Source organism: Sinocyclocheilus anshuiensis, unplaced genomic scaffold, assembly GCF_001515605.1.
Source record: "Sinocyclocheilus anshuiensis isolate Anshui unplaced genomic scaffold, SAMN03320099.WGS_v1.1 scaffold180, whole genome shotgun sequence".
In the NCBI taxonomy this organism is placed as follows: domain Eukaryota; kingdom Metazoa; phylum Chordata; class Actinopteri; order Cypriniformes; family Cyprinidae; genus Sinocyclocheilus; species Sinocyclocheilus anshuiensis.
In genome coordinates this window covers 1,369,782-1,390,691 of record NW_015554093.1, presented here as the reverse complement: position 1 = coordinate 1,390,691, position 20,910 = coordinate 1,369,782, and the positions used below count along the sequence as shown (strand labels likewise).

Here is a 20,910-nt window from a genome sequence, read left to right as displayed (position 1 = left end):
TATACACATTTTCTTTTTCACTAGGAAAAATATTTCAGAGAAAATAATTTCCTGCAACATTTCAGGATTTCATGTTATTTAATCATTTTTCAGACATAGTACCAGTGCATGATAAATTTACTCAATAATTAAATACATAAAAAATAAGAACCAATTAACTACATTAAAAAGTCTGATTTCTAAGAACATGTTCAGATGTTAGCTGAACTGACATATACAATACTCTGATATAACTGAAATATCATCTATCTTACAAATATTAATATATCTTACAAATTCTTCTGTAATGCTGCAGAGAAATCATTCACAATACCTTCAGATTAGATGTTCAGTTGAGCTGATGGTTTTAGCAAATGCCTGACAGTTATCTCCCCATGCAGTCCCCATCCTTTCTTCACAAGTCCTCAGAGGTCCCCAGTGTTTTTTCATGCTGATTGTCGTGTTTTCCAAGAATTTGTAAATATGAAATGGACCTTTTCTTGTGCAAACATTATGTCCTGGTAATGTCAGTACAGTGTTGAAATTAAACCATAGAGCAGGATTGCTTCTCAACCTCTTCACAGGTGCAGGTACTAAATAAGAACATTTGCCTGCCACAGGTGATTTGAGGAGGCACATAAACCACACCTACCTATATTACATGAAAAGCCTTTTGCATAATCCCTGTTTTATACCCACAAGACTTCTGATATTTGTATAAAGCGCAGATTGAGATATGTCCATTTCATCAGCACCATTGAGCTCACAATGTGTTAAAAACATTTTTTTTATCAGTGATGCTTCCCTTGCACCTAAAAAAAAAGTGTTGCTGGGCAACATCTTTGACGACTCCAGAGATTTAGTGAAATGTGCCTCAAAACACAAAGACTGGATGCTTCTTTTATAAGTTCAAAGTAATCATTAGATAAATGTCTAAGCCATTTTGGTAATGCATAGAATATGTAATTATATCAAATATAAAATTATTCGAAATTTGAGTAAGATGTTTGTTGTTGGTTTAATTATCATCACGGCTGTGATTGGGCCATAGCCACATGGTGACAGGTAATCACAGTCCTGCTGTTATTCAGAACAACACCCCATTTGGTGGTGGCGGGATTTTCTAGCTTTTCATCAGTTCTGGGGTACAAGGCTCCAATTAAAAATAGTCTCCAACGTTTGATACATTTGATAATGTTATGTATATAACTGGTCATTGCCTTATTCTCAAGTTGATAAATTATAGGAGACATTTGCAAATTTTGTTTCTTACAGTGGATTATAATCCAGGATTGGATTACAGTGGATTATAATGCAGTGCTCTTTTTGTTTTCTGTCTTAAGTGTCCCATTATTACTTTGATGTGTGAAACAGCTGCGAACGATTCAATGAACTGACTAACAGTCTGTCTTTTGGACTGTATGGCAAGAAACATACTGGACACAAACAGTGTTGGGGAAAATTACTTTTAAAAGTAATGCATTACAATATTGCGTTACTCCCTTAAAAAAGTAACTAACTGCACTACTTAGTTACTTTTTATGGAAAGTAATTACTTTTGCGTTACTTTTTCTCAAATGGCCTGGGCTTGCTTATTTAATATAAAAAGTTTTATTTTTGGCAAATGTAAAAGCCCTTTCACACCAAAAGTGAACTGAGTAATCCCCAGTCTGAAGGAAATGTAAATTCAAAAAGCTCAAACAAAACTTTCAGCTGTGCTGCCATTCTGAATTGCATGAAGAATAGGATAAGTTCAACACTTTCTTCTCAATCACACACACACACAACGAAAAGAAAAAGAAACAAATGTTATGTTTATCTTAAGTCATTTTTGCTGATTAGTATGGTTGAATTAGATTATTGAAGGTCAGCAACAAAGACACTTGTTAACAAAAAGGGATTAAATACATAAACATTTACATATTTTTGTGGCAACATTTAATTATTGCAGGCTTGCGTAATAATCTGTTTTCACTGATTTTATTAATTCCGAGGAATAATTAACCTGTTTTTGTACAAGTGAAATGAATAAATCCATGTTCACATTTAGTCTAGAACTACAGAAACCATCATGTTTACACAGCATACGTTTACACAACGCCTCTGCACTACATTTCTCTCAACATGGGGACAGGAAAGATATCAGTCAATAAAAAGGGAAAACAAAGTAACTGCCTTTAATTATTTGAAAAATCAAATCAGACATTTTCTTGTAAATTAAAAAGTAATGCGTTACTTTACTAGTTACCTGAGAAAAGTAATCTGATTACGTAACTCACATTACTTGTAATGCGTTACCCCCAACACTGGATGCAAGTACATAAATGCAGTCGCCGGTGCTTGGCTACTGGGCATACTTGGATGTTAGCTGTTAGCGATGCGAGATCAATTTTGCACATTGTTGCTTTGCTAAATGTGTTGGTATGCAGTTCAAGACCAAATGTAAGTACGTGTGCTGACTAATCATTCCTCATGTTTTAAGGCCTATATCAACACTCCTGGAATGCCACTCAGCCAATCAAATTCAAAAACGGGAGAAAGCAGTTATCCGTTATCCTAATAGAGAACTTAAAGTAAATTAAAATGCACTTAAATCACATAACAGTCATACCCTCAAGACTAGGCAGCAGAATTGAGTCATCAAGATTCACCAATATTACAGAGGGATTTTGGGGACATGGATCAGCAGTGTTCTTGAGCATTTTTATGCTGGCCTCTCACACGCGCATGATTCCACACACATTCTAAAAGCCTTTGCCCCAGTTTCTCTTCTCATCCCTCTCAGGCACACTACCATTTTAGCTTTGTTCTATCATTCTGACTTTCTCACTGACACTGAGATTAGACCACTACGAGGACAGCGTTGAAAGCTAATGGAAACCGAGACTGGAGAGGTCTCGCCTGGAGAGAGCAGCACCTAGGTTTCGCTTTGATATGATAGCTGTCCTGTATTAGACCATGCTGACTATTGATCCAAGCCCTCAGGGTGCCAAATCACAACGCAGTCGCACAACACAGCAGTAATCTGACAACTCATTGACTATACTGTAACAACCAATAATTTCCAAACCCAACATCTCTGGTTCTGAATGAACTGGTCCTGCTTTTGGGAGAGCTAGACTAATGCAGCAAGATACCAATATGTATATTGTGTCAAAGGCCATATGAAAAGAAACACTACAGCATTGTCAATTTGTAAAAAAAAATTTATTTCAACAACTCATTTTAGCTTTGCGAGAATATCAATGAACAATTCTATTATAAGCCAATCTTTTTTTTTTTGAGAGAGAGGTTTGTTATTTTCATAGTCATTACCGGCAAGGATCAGCCTAACACTTTTAATCATTTTTGCTTCACAACAGTATCACAGTCTCTCACAGTAAAGTTTTAAACAGGAAAAGGATGAAGCTCCATCATTTGTCAGTGATAAAACCAAAGTAGACACAAGTATATGGTCAAACCAACACTGGCTGCCTTGTCCGTCTTCTCTCTGAAGCAGCGTGGGCACTGAATTCTCACAGGGGAGAACGGCTGAGTCAGTAGGAAGGGGAGAGAAGACCGGAAGGTCAGTTTAGAGCAACATGCATTCAAAGTACATCAAAGAACAACCCTTGAGGGATAGCTATAAACCTCTATCCAAAGAGTCACTGATAAAATTGCCATGATCAAACAAAACAAAATCAACATATGAAAATATAACATCTTCAATGAGCAATTTAGCAGTTTAGTGGGTAAGAAAATCTGTAGGTAAAGTGTAAAGTTACAGTAACAGAATATGACAACAACATATTGCCTGGGGAAGAAGGTAAAACACTGATAACTGAGCAGTTCAAACATGTTCTTTTCTGGAGGGCAATTCTTTTTAGTCAATATGCCAACCTTCATTTCAGCATTTGGCACAAAAATTAGATAAAAACAACAACAATAATAATAATAATTTAAAAAAGAACAAGCATTACATACATGAATAAAGCCACAGAATCAATTCACAAATTTACAACGTTCTTTTTCTACACAAAACTTTACATTTAGTTCACTTCTATGTGCAAACCATATTCTGTATATAAGATTATTCAACACAGGAAATACTGGTCATATATAGTATCCAGTTTCAATGCTTTGCACACATTTTATAAACAAATTCAGCTTTCATACAATAAGATACTCAACATGTGGACAGCCAACAGCAGTGCAGGTCTATGATGTCCAGCGCTATTCATTCAGTGTTGCCAGGTGATTCTGGTAGGCCTATGCAATATTTTTTCTACAGTGAAAGGTATGATTGAATGTGCAAAGAGGTAAATTTTCCCCCAGTGCCTGGAAGAGAAAATCCAGGGTAAAGGAGGCATATAGCAGTGGCTATTGGCATTGACAGATGCAAGCTTACAGTGAAGCTTGAGTTGTGCCGATGACAGTTAACAGGCCTGAGGCTGGGATTCTTGATAAAATGGTAGGAAATATTCACCCACCTTACTCTTATGTCTCAACATGTCGAGCACACAGAAAACACAAAGACTGACTTCTCACGTCCACACACACAAGCACACTAAACAGATATAACAGAGCAAAACAAATCCAAACAATAACAAAACTTCCAAGTGCTTCCATTTCTTTCCGTTGACAGGTGCTACATTGACTCGGAAGACGGTTATTGTACCAAAAGGCATCCCCGGCATTTATTTTCTCGTAAAACACACTTTATACATTTACTCATGCAGACTTGGGGCAACTGGCAGGTTTAATAAAATGGTAAACGATGAATTCGAAGAAATAATGGAAGAAAAAGGTACTGTCAGATACCAAAGGATCTGTTTAGTAATTATACTCTAAAGTAGAAATAATTCAAGTTTTAAAAATACATATTGTTAGGCTAAATGCTATTCAGCAGCGTCCATGTTTAGCAGGGTTGCGTGGCATTCATAACATTGCCTTTTAAATTCCAATTCAATTCCTGAATTTGAATTGAGGTAGCAAAAAGGAGAATTGTAATTCAAATTTCAATTTAAGGAATTAGTATTGAAAGTATTGCGTACAGTATTGTGTGTACATACACATCCAACGTTTCACGGATTCTAGACATGGGGGCATGTAACTGTGTGTTGAATTTCTTTGAATTCCTCTTCACGCCATTTCAATTCAATATGCTGTGGCATGTGGTCAATTCAAATCAAATTCAAACTCATGAACTAAATGGAGGATTCTTGAAATCCCAATTTTGCCCAATCCTGCTTTTTAGATTAAGATTTGTCTCAGAGCTCTGTCACCTCATTGAGACCTATTTATTAGGTGTTGCTTACCTAATCGTTTCCTCTGGGCATAATCAAGCTACAGTGTCAGACAAAAACACTGTCGGCAGAGAGAGACAGAAAGAAACAGTCAGCGTGTCACTCACTGTATGACAAATACAAGCAGCAGCTGACCCTAAAATAACACAGCAATGGCACTGAACTGGTCATCCATAGCAGTCGTCTTCGATAAATCAGATGTCAAAATTTGGGGGCATTTCTGTGGTTTTGTACCTGTAAGAAAACACCTTCACATGTCTTTACTTTAGGTACAGTGGGGGGCGGGGGGATTAAACTGGAGCGTATTTGAACTGAAATGCAATATAGTATACTTTGTCACGCGTTGCTGGGCAGAGCACATTAACGGAGACTCAGCAGTGGTGTGTGAAGGCCCAATGGCTTAGTGAGGCAGATAAGAGCTCAGACACAGCAGACAAACTCCTCGCTTGTCAAGACTGATGAGAGGCGGCTTCAAGGACCAAGGCTGAGAACTTGACAATATGCAGGAAGAAGAATGTTTCACAGTGAACTGAGTGAACCAAGTCTTTTTTCACAGAATGTATTCCCACAATGATGCATAGTCTCTTAGAGGACATACAGAAAGAAAAAGGAAGGTAGGAAAATTAAGGAAGAATTTAAATGGAGGAAGGGGCTCTGGGTTTACTTCGTGGTTGCTAATACAAAACCAGAGTGTTTGACTACAGTCCTGAGAGCACTAAAATCTGATCATGGCCAAATTAGGCAGGCTGTTTAAAAACAGGGCAGGCATTAAAGCTGATAAGAGTGTTCATTTTTCTTATGCAGTGAACTGAATATGATAGAAATGCAAATGACAGAAAACACCTGCACACTATCACCTTGGAACTTTCATGCTGATTTTGCATAAACTATAAATATCTACGTCACCTTGATGTGCAATTCTGAATTTCAAATTCAAATTATACTAAAGAGTAAGATTCATGTTGATGACTTGGCCCAATCTGCTCCAGTCACAGTAATTTTGCACAGTAATAAACAGTGTACATATTCCTTATTAAAATGTAAAATTAAATTGCACAAAATCTTTCTACTCATAATTTCTAAACACCATTTGGAGCACAAAGACAGCAACATAACATACAAAAAGCACAAAAAGTAAAATTAAATCCATGTAAATTTAAGCCATTGCACTGCCTGCTCAAAGTAAAATAAATAGTCAGTTGGATAAAATAAAGAAAAACTTACTGTATAGTCTATTATCCACTTTTGCTTTTAACAAATTTTTTTCATTACACAGTGCTTTATACAAATTGCCCTCTGTTCAATATCATAAGCAGGAAATAAAAAAGAAATATATGATTTTTGGATTATATCTGCCATTAGAATGGCTGGTTCATGTCCCATAAAAAATGTCCATTAGTGAAACAGTGTCCAAGTGAAAATAAATCAGTTCCGCTTCCCAATCAACACTATTGCACACCACCCACACAAAGACACTAAGATAAAGAATGCAAGATGTAAAATCAAGTAACAAAAATAGCAGTATCGAAAAAAACTTCAAAGGCAAAATGAATCATGTCAGCGGAGAAATTTATAAATAGTTGGCAGCTAACGCAAAGTAACCCAAAAGTGCCTTCAAATGATCTCCCAAATCAAAAATAATCTGTCTAGAAAAGTTCTGTGCACAGTGGAAAAGGAGTTTGAAGTTTGCTACAGCTCTTGGGTCTCGAATGTGATGCATGTCACAGTTCTGAGAGTCTCAACACATCGGATCTTTTTCTGTGTTTGACAGCCAGAGTTCTTTGATTGCATTTGTCTCCCCCCAAATACTTTTATACAGCCTTTGTATGTAACCAAGCTTGATAATAGTAATACAATAATAATTTAAGTGAATTGGGTTATTATTTTGAATGAAAACTTGGCACATAATTAACAGAGTATCAGGGTGGGTAGCACAAACATCCATTTACCAACTGTCATATAAGTGCTATTTGTATGAAACAGAAAGAATAAAGGTACTTCAATTAAAATAGACCAAGACTGTTTCCTCTATTTCTTTTTGACTGATTTCATCATCTAGATAATTCTGTCATCTCTTTCTCGAAATCCTCAATTTCAACTGTTTGCTATTGTCAAACGGCTTTATTCTTATCCTTATTTTTTTATCCATCCATTTCTTTCCACCAATTCCATCTTCTATTTATCTCCTTCTCCCCGCTCGTTTTCTCACAATTTTCTTTCTTGCACCATCCTTTTAAACTTGTGTTTCCAGGCCACTCAGTTTGGGGGTGAGGATGCGAGGTGTTACCCCAGAGTTGAGGTCTCTCTCAAACGCTAGCAGCTGGCCCATGAAGTTGAGGTTGGGGGAGACTATTGGCCGCCGGCCCCACACATACTTATAGGCATCAGTCATGGTCATGAGGGTGTGCTTCATTAGGTAAGCAATGACTATAGTAGCGGAGCGGGACACACCTGCTTGGCAGTGCACAAGAACACCACGTCCACACTGGTGAGCTTCCTCTGAAACAAAAAAAGGTGTGGCACACATCAAAAAATGGTCACATGCCTACAGTTCTACAAACTCAAACTGGCTTTGAGACAGAATGAAGCATAAACTGATGTGCAATTTAAAAATAAACTCACAGAAATAACAGGGCAAGAAGATGATTTTAAATACCCCATAAAAGTCAAGAGATTTTTGGCTTTTAGTCCATATCTATTAGCTGTAAAGCTGAAAAATTAGTTTCCAGAAACACAAACCAAAAATACTGAGGACTCATCCTGCACTACACAAACTGTTGTCCAATCAAATGCTCTCTGGATTGTGAAGGTCCTACCCCCATAATACCACCTGCAACTGACAGCAAGTTGCAAATCATGGTATACCACTAAAGGTTATTGGCTATAAGGCTATTAGCCGTTTAAAAAAGAAAGGCACAAACCCTTTGATATACCCCAGCCACACTTTCCGATTCAATAAGAAATACGTTTTCACAGGACAGAAATTTCATGGGGTCTGTAAATATTTAAACTACAAAAGTGTTGACAACGTCTCTTACCGATAAACTCAAAAACCTCTTCAAAATACTGTTGCAGGTTCTGCTTGCTGTTGTCAGTAGCTGGAAGCCTTTTGTAACGCACCAAGCCTGTGTCCAGGTGGTAGAGGGGAAGATGGGTTGTGACATTGACCACAAAACCAATGTTGAGACGAAGCAGTAGATCCAAATCCTGTGCATCTCTCTCATTGCCCAGGAAAAGGAAAGGGAGGATGGGGCTAATCACAGCATTCTCCACATCTGGGGTCATAACACTCTCCTCAGATAGTGACGCTGGGAGGGATGAGGAGAGGGGGAGGGAAAGGTGCACTGGCAAAAAATAAATAAATAAACAAATAAATAAAAACAATTGATTACATTTGTTTTCTTATATGTTGAAATAGTCCACTCTATGTGACCATCTAAGAAAGGTGTGCTGGTATAGGATTCTCTTCAGTCAATTAAACATGACACGGGTTAAAATCCTGTCCGAGTATGATGCCATCAAGGCCTTATGTAAGAAAATCAAATAATTTTACTAATATTAATCCTTCCTCCTTATCTTTCCTGTTTGAAGTCTCATCACTCTTCCCCCATAGAATAGCTTTAATCCTTTAGTTCTTTGACAAAACTTAACGAGTTTCAGTAAAACATAAAACAGAGGATAAAGCAGTCTGAAATTTAAGAAAAAGAATTAAAGATAGAAAAGGTTTAAGGAGAAAAACTTGAGTTACATTACCAGAGCATCATGGGTAATGTAACTCTGGCAATCTTCTGAAGCTAGGCTAACAAGGATTATGCACCCCACAGATTGAATTAACTATAATTTTAATTTTAATACTATCAGCGCAGAAAGGCCTACAGCCAAATGGAAGATGAGAAAATGAAATCAAGGTCAGTACATTCAAGTCGGACTGGCAATGTGGAGAGATTATATTTGTCTTTCTGAATGGTCAGTCAAAAACAACACATTATAAAGATGTCACTCAACCTGCTGTGTACTTGCACATTAGCATCTTTACCTCGTCCATTTTCCTCATCTTGTTCTCTGTTGAGTGAGTTGAGGACCAAGTGGAGCGACTGTGTAGACGGTAAGGTGTGTCCCCCCTGCCTCTCTCGCTGTTTGGGTTTGGGCTTAATAAGTGTGCTAGGAGCAGAGGGTGGGGGTGAGAAGGATGGAGGGGAATCTGGAGACGGAGAGCGAAGGGATGGGGATTGTGGAAGCACTTCATCGTCAAACCCGTTGCCATCCACCATGCAAGCATCTGCTCCTTTGTTCCAAAGCCGCTTGAGGGAATCTCTACCCTGGTCCCCGCTATTTCCTGATCCAATAAAGTCCAAAACTGCCATCTTGCCTTGCTGGAGCCTCCGTCGTCCTGCCTGATCTGTCAACTGGGAACGAGTGAACTCCATAAGGTTCCGGCAGTCCAGGATTACAGGATTGCCACCATTGCCACTATTCTGGTTGTGGCCCATGCAGGTTCTCCCTGAGCCCATTCCAATACCTGTATTGTGGTGGATAGGTTGGGTTTTAGAGCGAGTCATCTTCTTTGCTAGCTCCTCCGGCCAAATTGTGCGTACACTGTAATCATCATCATCAGGCTGGTATCCTCCCATGGTATGTGCACCAATATTACGCCCCAGGTTGGGAGGATTCCCTCTGTGTGGGTTAAAGGTCACTACAATGGGGTCACTACTGCAGTAACTGCATGTGGAGCTGCCAGTTTGGCTTGCTTTGGGATTGCACCCACTGACGCAACTCTGGAGTGCTCGAAGAGGTGCAGATGAGGATAGGGGAGTACAGGGTAAACAACCCCCAACCAGTTTCTTACGGAAAGCAGCAGGGCTCTCAAAACCTCCAGCTTCTCCAGAACAGGATGCACAACTCAAAGGTCTGAGCAGCCCTGTGCGACAGTCTGAGACAGTGCTGTTAGAAGAGGAGGTGTTGGTGGTGGAAGCAGTTGACAGACACCCTCCTAAAGTCTTCAATCCCATGGTTCCGCCACCTCCGTTGGCAGCACTTGTTCCTTGGGCATGAGAAAATGAAGAGGATGGGCTTGTACTATGACCGGGGCAGCCAGACGAGTGACCTCTACCTCTTCTACAACGCACCAACCTCCAACAGCCACAGGGGTGGGAAAAGTCAATTGTACATGTGTGGTCAGGACTGGGGAAGCCTCCTTGGGAGGAAGTAGGGGAGAGGGGCAATGCGTGAAGAATTTGGGGCCGATGTTCTCTAGTGTGTGAGGGACGGGGTTGACTGTGCTGGTAGGAGGAAGGGGCTCGGGAAGGGAGTGAGGGTGGTACAGCAGGGTAGTGAGGGTTTAGGATGGCAGCATGGGGTAATGGGGCTGAACTGTGGTGACGGGATAGGCTGTGGGCATGTGGCAGTTGGTGGCGGGGTCCCAGTTTGGAGTTTTCTTTGTTTCCTACAGATGATACGTTCCTCTCACTGTGCAACAGGTAGCTGGTAGTTGCAGAGCAAGACTTTGATGACAAGTCTCTCTCTCTTGTTGGCTTGGATTTTGACTGTTGTCTTTGCGCTGGTACAAATTCCAAGATCCCTCCAGGAGAGACTGTAAGTTGGTTTGGATGATGGCTACTGTGCTGAGTCCTGTTTTGACTCTGATGATGGTTCTGGTGCTTCTCCACTGATTCGGAAGACTTTCCTTTGCATTTCCTTTCACCTTGCCCTGGATCCAAGTGCAGGGACACCCGTTTAGTTTTGTTCCCCTTGATGCGTCCACTTCGGGTAAGACTACTGCTGCGGTCTTTGTCTATGTAAGATCCTCCTCTTCCACCTTTGTCCAAAGACACTTTAATGTCAATGGTATGCGTGTGCTTGTGAGGTCTGGGACCTAAAGTTACTGTCCCATTGCTGTGACAATGGCTAGCATTGTGGCCGCTGCCCTCAAAGGGAGCACCTCGTTCTCCTTTATATCTTTGAACATGGGATGATTGCCTGCGCTTGCATTCCAGAGACAGGTACTTGGAACCTGGATGGGAACGGGGTAATGGGTGTTGGGGTTGTGGTAAGTGGGGTGGAGGCTCGTTGTGAGTGGCTGGGCGGTGTGAGGAAGATTGTGATGTGGTTGGTGGGGAGGCCACGCGCAAGGCCAAACTTTTGGGGCGCTGAATAACCACTATGCGCTCGTCAAGAGGGAGCGGAGGCATCTGGGGCTGAGCAAAGCTGTGTGGTTAGGATGCAGAAAGAAAAAAAACAAATTAATATCACAGTGCCCATTCATTTTGGTACTTATGCAATTTTTGAAATGTGCACATAGAAGACACATACATTATGTGAATATTGCACGTACAGTTAATATTAGTCACAGCACACAGAATTACATCAAAATTGTGATGAGTTAAGCACAGAAGACAGTCTTCTGTTAGTCATTCACAACCTTACTTGTAATTAAACACTGTGAAATAATAAAGAACAGCACAAGGGTATGTTACAGACTTGTCAGTAAGAGAAGTCCTAATATAACAGAAAAATCCTTCTGACCCATTACCCTTGTTAACATAAATTCCAGGGATTCACATCTACCAAATGTATAAAATAATCATTAAAAGCACACAAGCGAACTGTGTAAAGAATTGTATAAATTAGGGGGTAGCTTTGTAGTGATGTCACATCAAGGAAATATTGACATAATTTGATAATATTCTGTATGGTATATTCTTGGTTATCACGACTGTATATCGTCCTTGTCTTCTTGACCGTTTATGAGAAGTCTTTTTTTTTTTTGCTGGAGATTATTAAGTCACACATTTACAGAGTTTATTTTGAAAACATCTGTTATAGTCAAACGTAATGAAACGTAAATGGAATAATGTTATAATTTTTCTAATAGAGATATAATCTGATGGCTGCACTAACCACCCCTCCACAGAGTAGAGCAGATCAGCTCATTATTCTAAATAATGACGGTTTGAAACATTGGTATTAGACATTATGAAATGTCAATGAAAAGACCATGAGAAGGTTAAAGGAATAGATCAGTTAAAAATTAACATCTAGCCATTATTCATCGTCCAAACCCAAACACCTTTCTTTCTTCAGTGGAACACAAAAGGAGAATGTTTGTGTTGGTATTTTCCGAGGTATTGCAAAAATGGAGCCTGGATAATGACTTGGAATATGTGCAAGTTACATTGACTGACCGCTTTTATAATGCTTCTGCATCCTTTATAACACTTAAAAGCTTCAGTCCACTCAGGATTCATCAGTGTCACTGCATAGAAACGAACATGGAAAACAGGTTTCAATTGTTCTGTTTGTGTTCCACAGAAGAAAGTAAGTCATTTGGGTTTGGAATGACAAGAAGATTAGTAAATAATGGCAGGATTTTCATTTTTATTCCTTTAAGAATAAAGTGCCAAAGTCTGAAAACAGAAAAAAAAAATGAAAAAGATAACAAATGTATGCGTGTGTGTGTGTGTGTGTAAAAGAGAATATAAAGCAGCTCAGAGAGAATAGTTAGGCATGCACAACAGAGAATAGGCATGCACAACAGCACTTCAGACATATACCCCAACACAACACCCACACACACACACAGAACCCAGGACAGAGCCAGCACACCATGCTCTTATTTCCACATGCATACATTCACGCACAGAGCCTGGTGATGGCATCCTCATCCTCTTTGCTTTTTTCAGTCTTGCCTTTTGTAGCCTGTGGTAGTGAAGGGGGGTGGGTGGTTACATTGACCCAGATTTGTCATATTGCAAGTCAACATCACTCCAATCACTTTAACTCACACACTAAACACCTTATCAGCAGTATTTCACACAGAAACCACGTGTGTAATGTTTTTTTTTGCAATGAATCATGCACAGCAGGGGAACAGCAGCACACGCTCAGGCATCATCATGTGCTTGTGTAGGAGATGTACAGCATCAGCATCGATGAGCCCAGGTACCGGCTGAGCACAAAAACAACGATCAGGTTTCATTCATATCACCACAAAAGAATGGTGTGTGGTTGTGTAAATACAGTAATGTTGCAGCAAAATGATAACTGAACCATGAAAACAAACAAGTACTGTGTCTGATACATTACTGAAAGATAGAAAAAAGAAAGAAAGAACAAAAGGTCATCGTGGTCATGGCGGATTTTGTCCCCACTACTTTATAAAATTGTCTACGACAGGGATGTAACAGATCTAATACTGAGGAAGTGTAATTGTTTATGTTATAATGACAAACCGGTGACGGAATTTACATTTTTATTTATCATTAAAAGCTATATTAAGGTAATTTCAAGCACAGCGTCTCTACTCTTGGCAGAAATGTTACCACAAAACAAGTCATATTAAATATTCATCTGCTTGTCATTTATCCAGTTACCTACAAAATACTTTGAAAAGAAAGTGTCAGTGCAGGAATTATTTTAACAAATTAAATGTCACTTGAGTCAGAGCATTGACCTGAAGGCCATATATTCATAGACCTCATATATTTACGTCATTAATGTAATAAGCATTTATCTTTAATTTACAGGCAGGCGTGCATTACTGCATTACCATGAATAATTTCCAGGCATGTTTTACATTCAAGTCAACAGTCTGCGACAGATGCATGGGCCTGCTCAACTCTTTACCTAATGAAATGACTGCATTGTTTTAAACTATTATAAAAATTGTGAAAGTTAACAAGATAAGAAGGTGAAATCCAGTGGAATGACTTCACGCATCGTCACACGTCATTACGTTCATTGCCCCTGAATTTCCAGTTTCTCTCACTGGAAAGCGGAATCACAGCAGTAATTAGGAGGAGCCTTTGTTTCGGACGTTTTAACAACTGTCCAAGCAAAATTACGCTTAATGCGAAGTCTGAGCAAACGCTTGCATAGATGTTTCACCAAAGGAAAAAAATATTAAAAGTACAATATTATCTAGGCCTAAACTAGTCACTGAAAACGAAAACAAGAACGTCCTCCACAAATTTGCAACTGTATTGACTGTCACTTGTTAGGCCACGCTGATGCTGTCACGCGACTTCGGATGCGCTTCCACTGTAGTCCAGTGTCTCTTCACCATTTGAGCTCAGTTTCACTACCATTTCAATGCGAGTGCTAAGAGAAATGATGCTTATTATATTTCAAATGCATCTGCATTACAATTCAAACGTTTTGCGTAGATTTCTGGTGCGTGTCTTTATAGACAAGATCTAAAACGTGAACTAAGGGAAGATTTTTTATTATAACTATATTTTTTTAGAATAAACAATAGCTGCAATAAAACTCGGGCGACATTTTGTTGAAAACAAAATATTAAGTAGCCATTATGCATCCTTTAGACACATCAATGCATATGAAAGGCCTCAAAAATAAAAGGAGGAAAAAAATGACTTACGTTATAAGCTGCACGTCCGCTGTATCGTCATGTTTTGTGAAAAATGAGATCCTTGTGTTTCTCCGCGCAACAATTCTGATCCAGTGCGCGAGACATTTACATAGCTGCAGTTATCTATGGTCTGCCTTAATGTGCGGGTTACACTTTATAAATCCAGTGATGTCCATCAGTATATGACATTCAGGCAGTGTTTCCTCATACTGCTCAAAGCGTTTGTCCTTACAAGTGTACACAATCAACACAACAACAATGGACACGCCAGCGTAATGCAATGTGCGCTTCTGTGAACTGTACGTGTGCATGAGACAGCGCGCTATGTGGGGGGTGAGGGGCGGGGTTTCGGTGCAGGTGACATCATCCTAGACCAATGACAAACAAAATGTGACGAAACGCTAAAAAAAAATGTGACGAAACGCTTCCTATATAACGTAGCTGGTACAAAACATGCAGTATTTTAGACGATATCTAGTTTGTCAAGGGAAAAAAAATCTGTTTTTCAAATAAACTTTGAAGTTCGAAGTTTCAAAATGGCAAAGAGTATTTGCAGCTTAAGAGCAAACTGATCACTCAGGGCCCTGGACCCACACCGCAAACAGATCACTGGGGCCCCTGGCTGCTATTTATTTATTTATTGACAAAAACACAAGCTACTTATTTTTAAAGCCAACTTCACCTTTACTCTTAAAGGGATCACCCAAAAAAATTAAATTCTTGGACCTCACCATTGGTAAACTGACAAAAAAGGGCATTCTTTTGCTTTACACCTTATTTTATTTTATTCTACCAAACGCCTAGAGATGGCAGCAAAGCATTCATTCCTTCATTCACAGTCCAATGAAAGGGCACGATCAGAAACTGAGAAGTATGCCATAGAGATGAGCAAAAAATAAATAAATTTGAATAATACAAAATAAAGAAATAAAAATTAAAGAGATGCATGGCAAAAATATGTAAGGTATATATGAATAGCTTTCAATTCCAGTCAATCAGTTGTTGGAACAACTTCAATCTGCAGACAATGCAGGTAACAGCATCTGCAGTCACCTTTAGTGTAACAGTCTGACAGCCACTGCTAAATGATCACATAACATTTTCATAGACTGTTTATCTGGCTTGCACATAGTGTGATTTCATTGCCTTCCTTTGGAGCTTTTATAGTACTATGCATTTTGTTTGCAATTGTTGTTAAAAGGATAGTCCATCCAAAAATGAAAATTCTGTCACCATTTACTCACACTCATAGTGTTCCAGTCCTGTATGACTTTCTTTGTTCTATGGAACATAAAAAAAATATTTTGAAGAATGTTAGAGGTCAATAGCTACTACTGTCAACTGTGACACATTCTTCAAAGAAGAAATTCATACAGGTTTGGAACAACTTCACCTGCTACCGGTTTCCTGAAGTGTTATCTTTTTGGTAATGAAAAGTCTTAGTTTTTTGTTTCAGTTCAATTTGTTTAGGGCATTCAGTTCACTTTTTCCTGATACGGAAATAACCACATCCATCTCTGTGTGTCAAATGAGAAGGATCTGTAATTCAGCAGTAATCCCAAAGAGGTCTTTTTTATACATCCCTGTAAAGATGCAGTCATGTTTACATTTTACTGCCTCATATGACAGTAGGATTTTATACTGACAGGTATACTGCAGGTATAATATATTCACAAGTGCATTTGGCATCCATTATTAATTTATTCAGTGATCTAAACATGGCAACCACCATGAAGGAACCCATCCCATGTATAATAAATCTGAATGGTGTCTTCATTTTATGTGAGCTACATAATTTTTAACAGATTTTTCCAAAAGCACTGTTCATTTATGTGTATGCAAAACATTTTAATGAGGAAAATTTACTGAATGCACATACGTTTTGATATAATTATGTGAATTCTTAAAGTACAAATTTACATTTCACAGTTCACACACACACACACACACACACACACACACACATTGGGTTTTCAGGTTTTATTGGGACATTTCATAGAAGTAATGTTTTTTATACTGTACAAACTGTATTTTCTATCCCCTTACCCTAACCCTACCCCTCACACAAAACTTTCTGCATTTTAAGATTTTCAAAAAAACTTTATTCTGTATGATGTTTTCCTCATGGGGACAAAAAATGTACAAGGTCAAAATTACTGGTATTAGACATTTGATCACCATTAAATAATCGATAACTGATTTACTAAGACGTTATTATATATAAAATAAATACTTATTTTGCATTTTGAATATGCATATCAGACTTTAAGTTTAAAATGAGGTGTGAATGAAAGACTTTTATTTTAAAGCTCTATGTGAGCGAGGCAAAGGAAGTCGATCCACTGGTGTCACATTTCTCTTGAACGCAAACAACATTGGCGTCCGGGCGCTGTTGCGGTACCAGTCGTGACCGCCCGACTATATGGCTTTTCACGGCTCACAGATGTAATTCGTCGCGTACCACCGACTGGAACCGACCAATTTACAGCCATTAACAACTGGGCTACGGTTAGGACGTATTCTTACAATCACACTGTCAAAATATCAGCGACTTTTTCGAAGCCACCCGGCCAGCTAACGCGCTTTAGCAGGTTAGATGTGATTTTCAGAGGCGCAGAGAGCCAGTAGGCGAGCATCTCCGCGATGATTTTGTGCTTGGATCGTTAGTTTGTTACCTCGAGACGACATCGAGTGTTTGATTTGGTTTTGAAACGGACATGTTTACACCTGTATGACGGATCATTACTCGGAGTAACGCTTATTTGAGCGCTGCTGAGTTGGCTAACTGGAAGGAGCAGCTCGATAACTTGCTGTAAAGTTTTTTTTTGTGTGTGCTAAGCGGAATTTTCATGTGTCTTTCTTCAGGCTTGAGAAGAAGAAACCCGGACTTAACTTCTGACATTACAGATGCACAACAGTATACAGCCGAACATTGATAGTTACGGCTAAATTGGGGACCCTTTTGCCACCCGGCCTAATAAAACTTGTGAGTCCTCGGACTCTATTTTGCACATTTGTGCTGGGAACAGTTTTGTTGTTTTTCATCAGCTGACGGGTTCAGATTAATCTGTCTCCTCTTTAATGCTATAATTTCCCCGAAAAATCACCACTTTAACTGTAGGAAATCACATAGGAAGTCGGCATTCAATGTTGACACCCGTCGATAGGGTTCGTCGAAATTTTATAATAAAATTCACGTTCCTGCCGAGACTAGTAAACAAACTATGACTTAATGACGGGAATTTTTTAAAAGCTAACAACAGTTAATCTGTGCTGGTTTGGGGACTCACACCGAGCGCAGGAGGCTCTTAACAAGTTGGACTTCGGACACTTCACTTTTGATTGAATTGTGAGAGCTGTGAACACGTTCAGTTTCAGAAAATAAACCGTCAAATCCAACCTCAGAAGATGTCGACCAGGACACCACTGTTACCCTTGATTGACCACTCCACTGGACAGGTGAGTCCAATCCATCTGTTTCTCAAAAATAGGAATATCATCCACCCATGTATTGGTTAAGTTTTGTTTGGTTTACAAACAAAATGGCTTAGTTAGCTACAAGTAAATACAGCTTATGATTCTCTAGTTTACCTGTCAGCACAAAACCTCTTTAGTTGCTTGTTTTTCTTAGCAAAAACGTAATAATAATAGTATTGCAGTACAAACAGGCAACAGTCTTAACTAATAGTTTTCCTTTTTGCTACTAAAAGAAGAGACGTGTGTTTTTAACAATGCTTGTTTTGAGATGTCATGAGTTCTTTCCAGATATTACTTGATTTCTTTAGTTAGTGTCTGAGAAGATGTATATTTCCAGTTTACTTTCTGGACCCTTGCAGAAAGTTCAGCGGTTGGGAAGATTCAACATCGATGTGGTTGCCTTGTTCTGCTTTTTAAGTCAAGTCAGTTTTATTTGTAGCACTTTTTACAATATGCATTGTTTTAAAGTAGCGTTATAGAAAATCTTGATAATATAGTTTATATTTTGTGATATAAACACGCAGCGGGGATTTTCTATACAGGTATGTATTGCTTTAGCTAAATGCATTGTATGTATACAAATAACCTTGGATATATGTAGATTTATATATGTCCAACTTTATATAGAGAGCTGTGCGATAATGTAGTTTACATTTTGTGTGTAAACTTAGATGCTCTTAGTAGTTGTTGGTTGGCATTTAGGCTATAACTACTAAGTCAGACATTTGTGGATGAAGTTGGGTCAGTACTAAAACTACTGTTTTTAGATGTACACCAATTATACATAAGTTTTCCTGCTTATTTTTTTTTAAATTTTAGGTATTCATCGAGGTTTAATTGATGCTGTGCATTAGAGGAATTTCATCACACATTACACTTGAGATGCAAGTGGCCTGTTTTGATCTGAGCTCAGATCTTGAGATCATTTGTTTGGCCTAAACCGTAATAGCTCTCTCTAAAATTAATCACGGTGGGTACTGGGTAGCTTGTTTCTGAGGTCAGTTTTAACCAAAAAGACTGATCCTCTTTCAGTGACTCACTGACAGAATTGTACCAACAGTAAGCAGCTTGCAGCTGAAATCTCTTGAGACTGATTTGGAGTCAGTTGGAGTGTATGGCTTGTTTATAGTGGAGATGAAATGTTTGTTGAAATATGTCTCTTGCCAAGCCATACCCAGTCTTACCGTGATTTGCAGGCTGAAAATGTTGGTCAGCATTTTTTCCTCAAGAACTTTTAATGTGGATTGAGGGAATCAACTATAATCCGTTTGGCCTGATGTAGTGTAATGGTTTTTAATCATCTCAGGCTTCTCTCCTTGTAAACCCTTTTGTTTTTTTTAGGTCAGATAAAGACTTTTTTAATTTACTCCTTAAGCAATAATAGGAGTCGTAGCTCTGTGTTTCTGGGCAAAGATTTGAGATCCACGGCTCTGTTAATCTGGAGTGGCATTTCCAGTCAGGCATGGTTTGGGGAGTCATTGGAGGTGTGTTTTTATTTTGAAATTTTAGTTGATCTTCATGCACAATGTGTTTGTCAAGACTTACCTAACCAGATACTGAAGGATCTGCAAGGTCATGGGAGAAAATCTCTGCAAAATCTTGTGTAATATTCCCTATAAAACACTCCGTTTTTGAATAGTCATCCTTCAGTTGTTTTGGTCTCACTAGTCCTCACGTATTTTATCATTTGACCTTAGTTTAAAGTCATGTTTTCTAGAAGATCACCTGTAGTTTGAGCTTGACACGGGTGTCCCAGACTCTCAGAGGCTGAAGCGTCGTAGCGCTTCACTGATGGGGGGATGTTCAGCTGGCATCTATTTGTGTACTGGCTGCTACCTCCCTCCTCTTGAAATAGTCACGGTGTGATAAAAATACTGATAAACGACAAGCTGGCTCACACCCCTCCTTTATCCCCCCTCCCCCTTGTGCCAGTCTACCCTGCTTTTTTTCCCCAGCATCTCAGACAGTTGCCCATTACTCAGAGCCACTGCTTCTCTGTCACCTTCTAGTCCATGGAGCGCCAGTGTTGAATGTGGTTGTGATCTGTCACTCAGCAACATTCTCACAATCGGTATCCTCTTTCGTGTGTGTGTTGCGTCTTCGGGGTGGTTTTCGTGTCCTTGTCAGATATTAGTCATTCACGTGGACCTGAATGTCTTCCTTCAAGCCTCTGTAATTAAAAACCGGGAATTCAATAGGATGTGTGCACCATATGTAGTTGCTCTTCAACCAGTAGCACACTGACTCTCCCGGCGCAGTGTCGTCTCTCTCTGCGTCTGTTCTGTGCAGTGAGCGGCAGAGAAGCATCGCTTTCAGCTGGCCGTACCACAGCCGACTCGCCAATAAATGAGTACAAATCAGTGTTTCCAAGCACCTGTCGCTTACTGACTGTTTGGAATTATAAATATGAGCATAGTTCGTCTATTAATATAATAAAAAAAAAATTTTTGTTACTCAGACGCAGGCAGTGCGCTGGATGAGACAAAAAAGTAATATAGCCAAAACCACCGCATAGCCGCTCAACATGCATATACTGTACATGCATGTTGATTTTAGCAGACGATGTCGCGATTATAAATGAGAGTGACTCCTGGTTAACATGTATAAATGGGTCGTGTTTCGTCACTATTTAAAGTGGAATTTTTCTACAATATTCACTCATCATGACAGTAAAATAGGGCATTCTAAGTCAATCTACTGCAGTAGCCTATTTCCTCTCTCAATCAATAGAAAATGTGGTTTACACCCGGTCATGCATGGAAAAAAATTAATAAATACCGTCATATACCGCGAAACCGGTAT

At 39.1% G+C, this 20,910-nt stretch overlaps 2 protein-coding genes across 7 annotated transcripts in view; one reads left to right on the top strand and one right to left on the bottom strand.

The window, feature by feature from the left end:
• Window positions 1-5,476: 5,476 nt before the first annotated feature.
• On the bottom strand, window positions 5,477-14,889 carry LOC107669312 (uncharacterized). 2 transcript variants are annotated; one of them, XM_016461479.1, is made up of 5 exons: window positions 14,641-14,889; window positions 12,902-12,959; window positions 9,301-11,468; window positions 8,303-8,608; window positions 5,477-7,763 (listed from the first exon to the last, which is right to left on the bottom strand). In XM_016461479.1, exons 3-5 carry the CDS (start codon window positions 11,450-11,452, stop codon window positions 7,498-7,500), a joined length of 2,724 nt encoding a protein of 907 aa, XP_016316965.1. In that variant the 5' UTR covers window positions 11,453-11,468; window positions 12,902-12,959; window positions 14,641-14,889; the 3' UTR covers window positions 5,477-7,497. The 2 variants fall into 2 exon arrangements, with proteins under 2 accessions (XP_016316965.1, XP_016316964.1); XM_016461478.1 differs by lacking the exon at window positions 12,902-12,959.
• A 2,083-nt stretch (window positions 14,890-16,972) lies between these two features.
• The window catches only part of LOC107669314 (serine/threonine-protein kinase MARK2-like), a 50,466-nt gene continuing 46,528 nt past the window's right edge, over window positions 16,973-20,910 (top strand). For 4 of the 5 annotated variants that reach the window (XM_016461486.1, XM_016461481.1, XM_016461483.1 and 1 more), the window contains exon 1: window positions 16,973-18,090. In XM_016461486.1, coding sequence (XP_016316972.1) covers window positions 18,040-18,090 — 51 coding nt within the window. In that variant the 5' untranslated portion in view covers window positions 16,973-18,039. The remainder of the gene's footprint in view (window positions 18,091-20,910) is intronic. The other variant, XM_016461482.1, reaches the window with a different exon arrangement.

What these genes read in the sequence shown, in the direction of transcription:
- LOC107669312 (XM_016461479.1), bottom strand. Translation starts at nt 11,452, where the DNA reads ATGCCTCCGCTCCCTCTTGACGAGCGCATAGTGGTTATTCAGCGCCCC. An exon ending in AGATGAGGAAAATGGACGAG is followed by an intron (nt 8,609 to 9,300) that starts GTAAAGATGCTA and finishes ATTTTTTGCCAG; the next exon opens with TGCACCTTTCCCTCCCCCTC. An exon ending in AGAGGTTTTTGAGTTTATCG is followed by an intron (nt 7,764 to 8,302) that starts GTAAGAGACGTT and finishes TTTTTGTTTCAG; the next exon opens with AGGAAGCTCACCAGTGTGGA.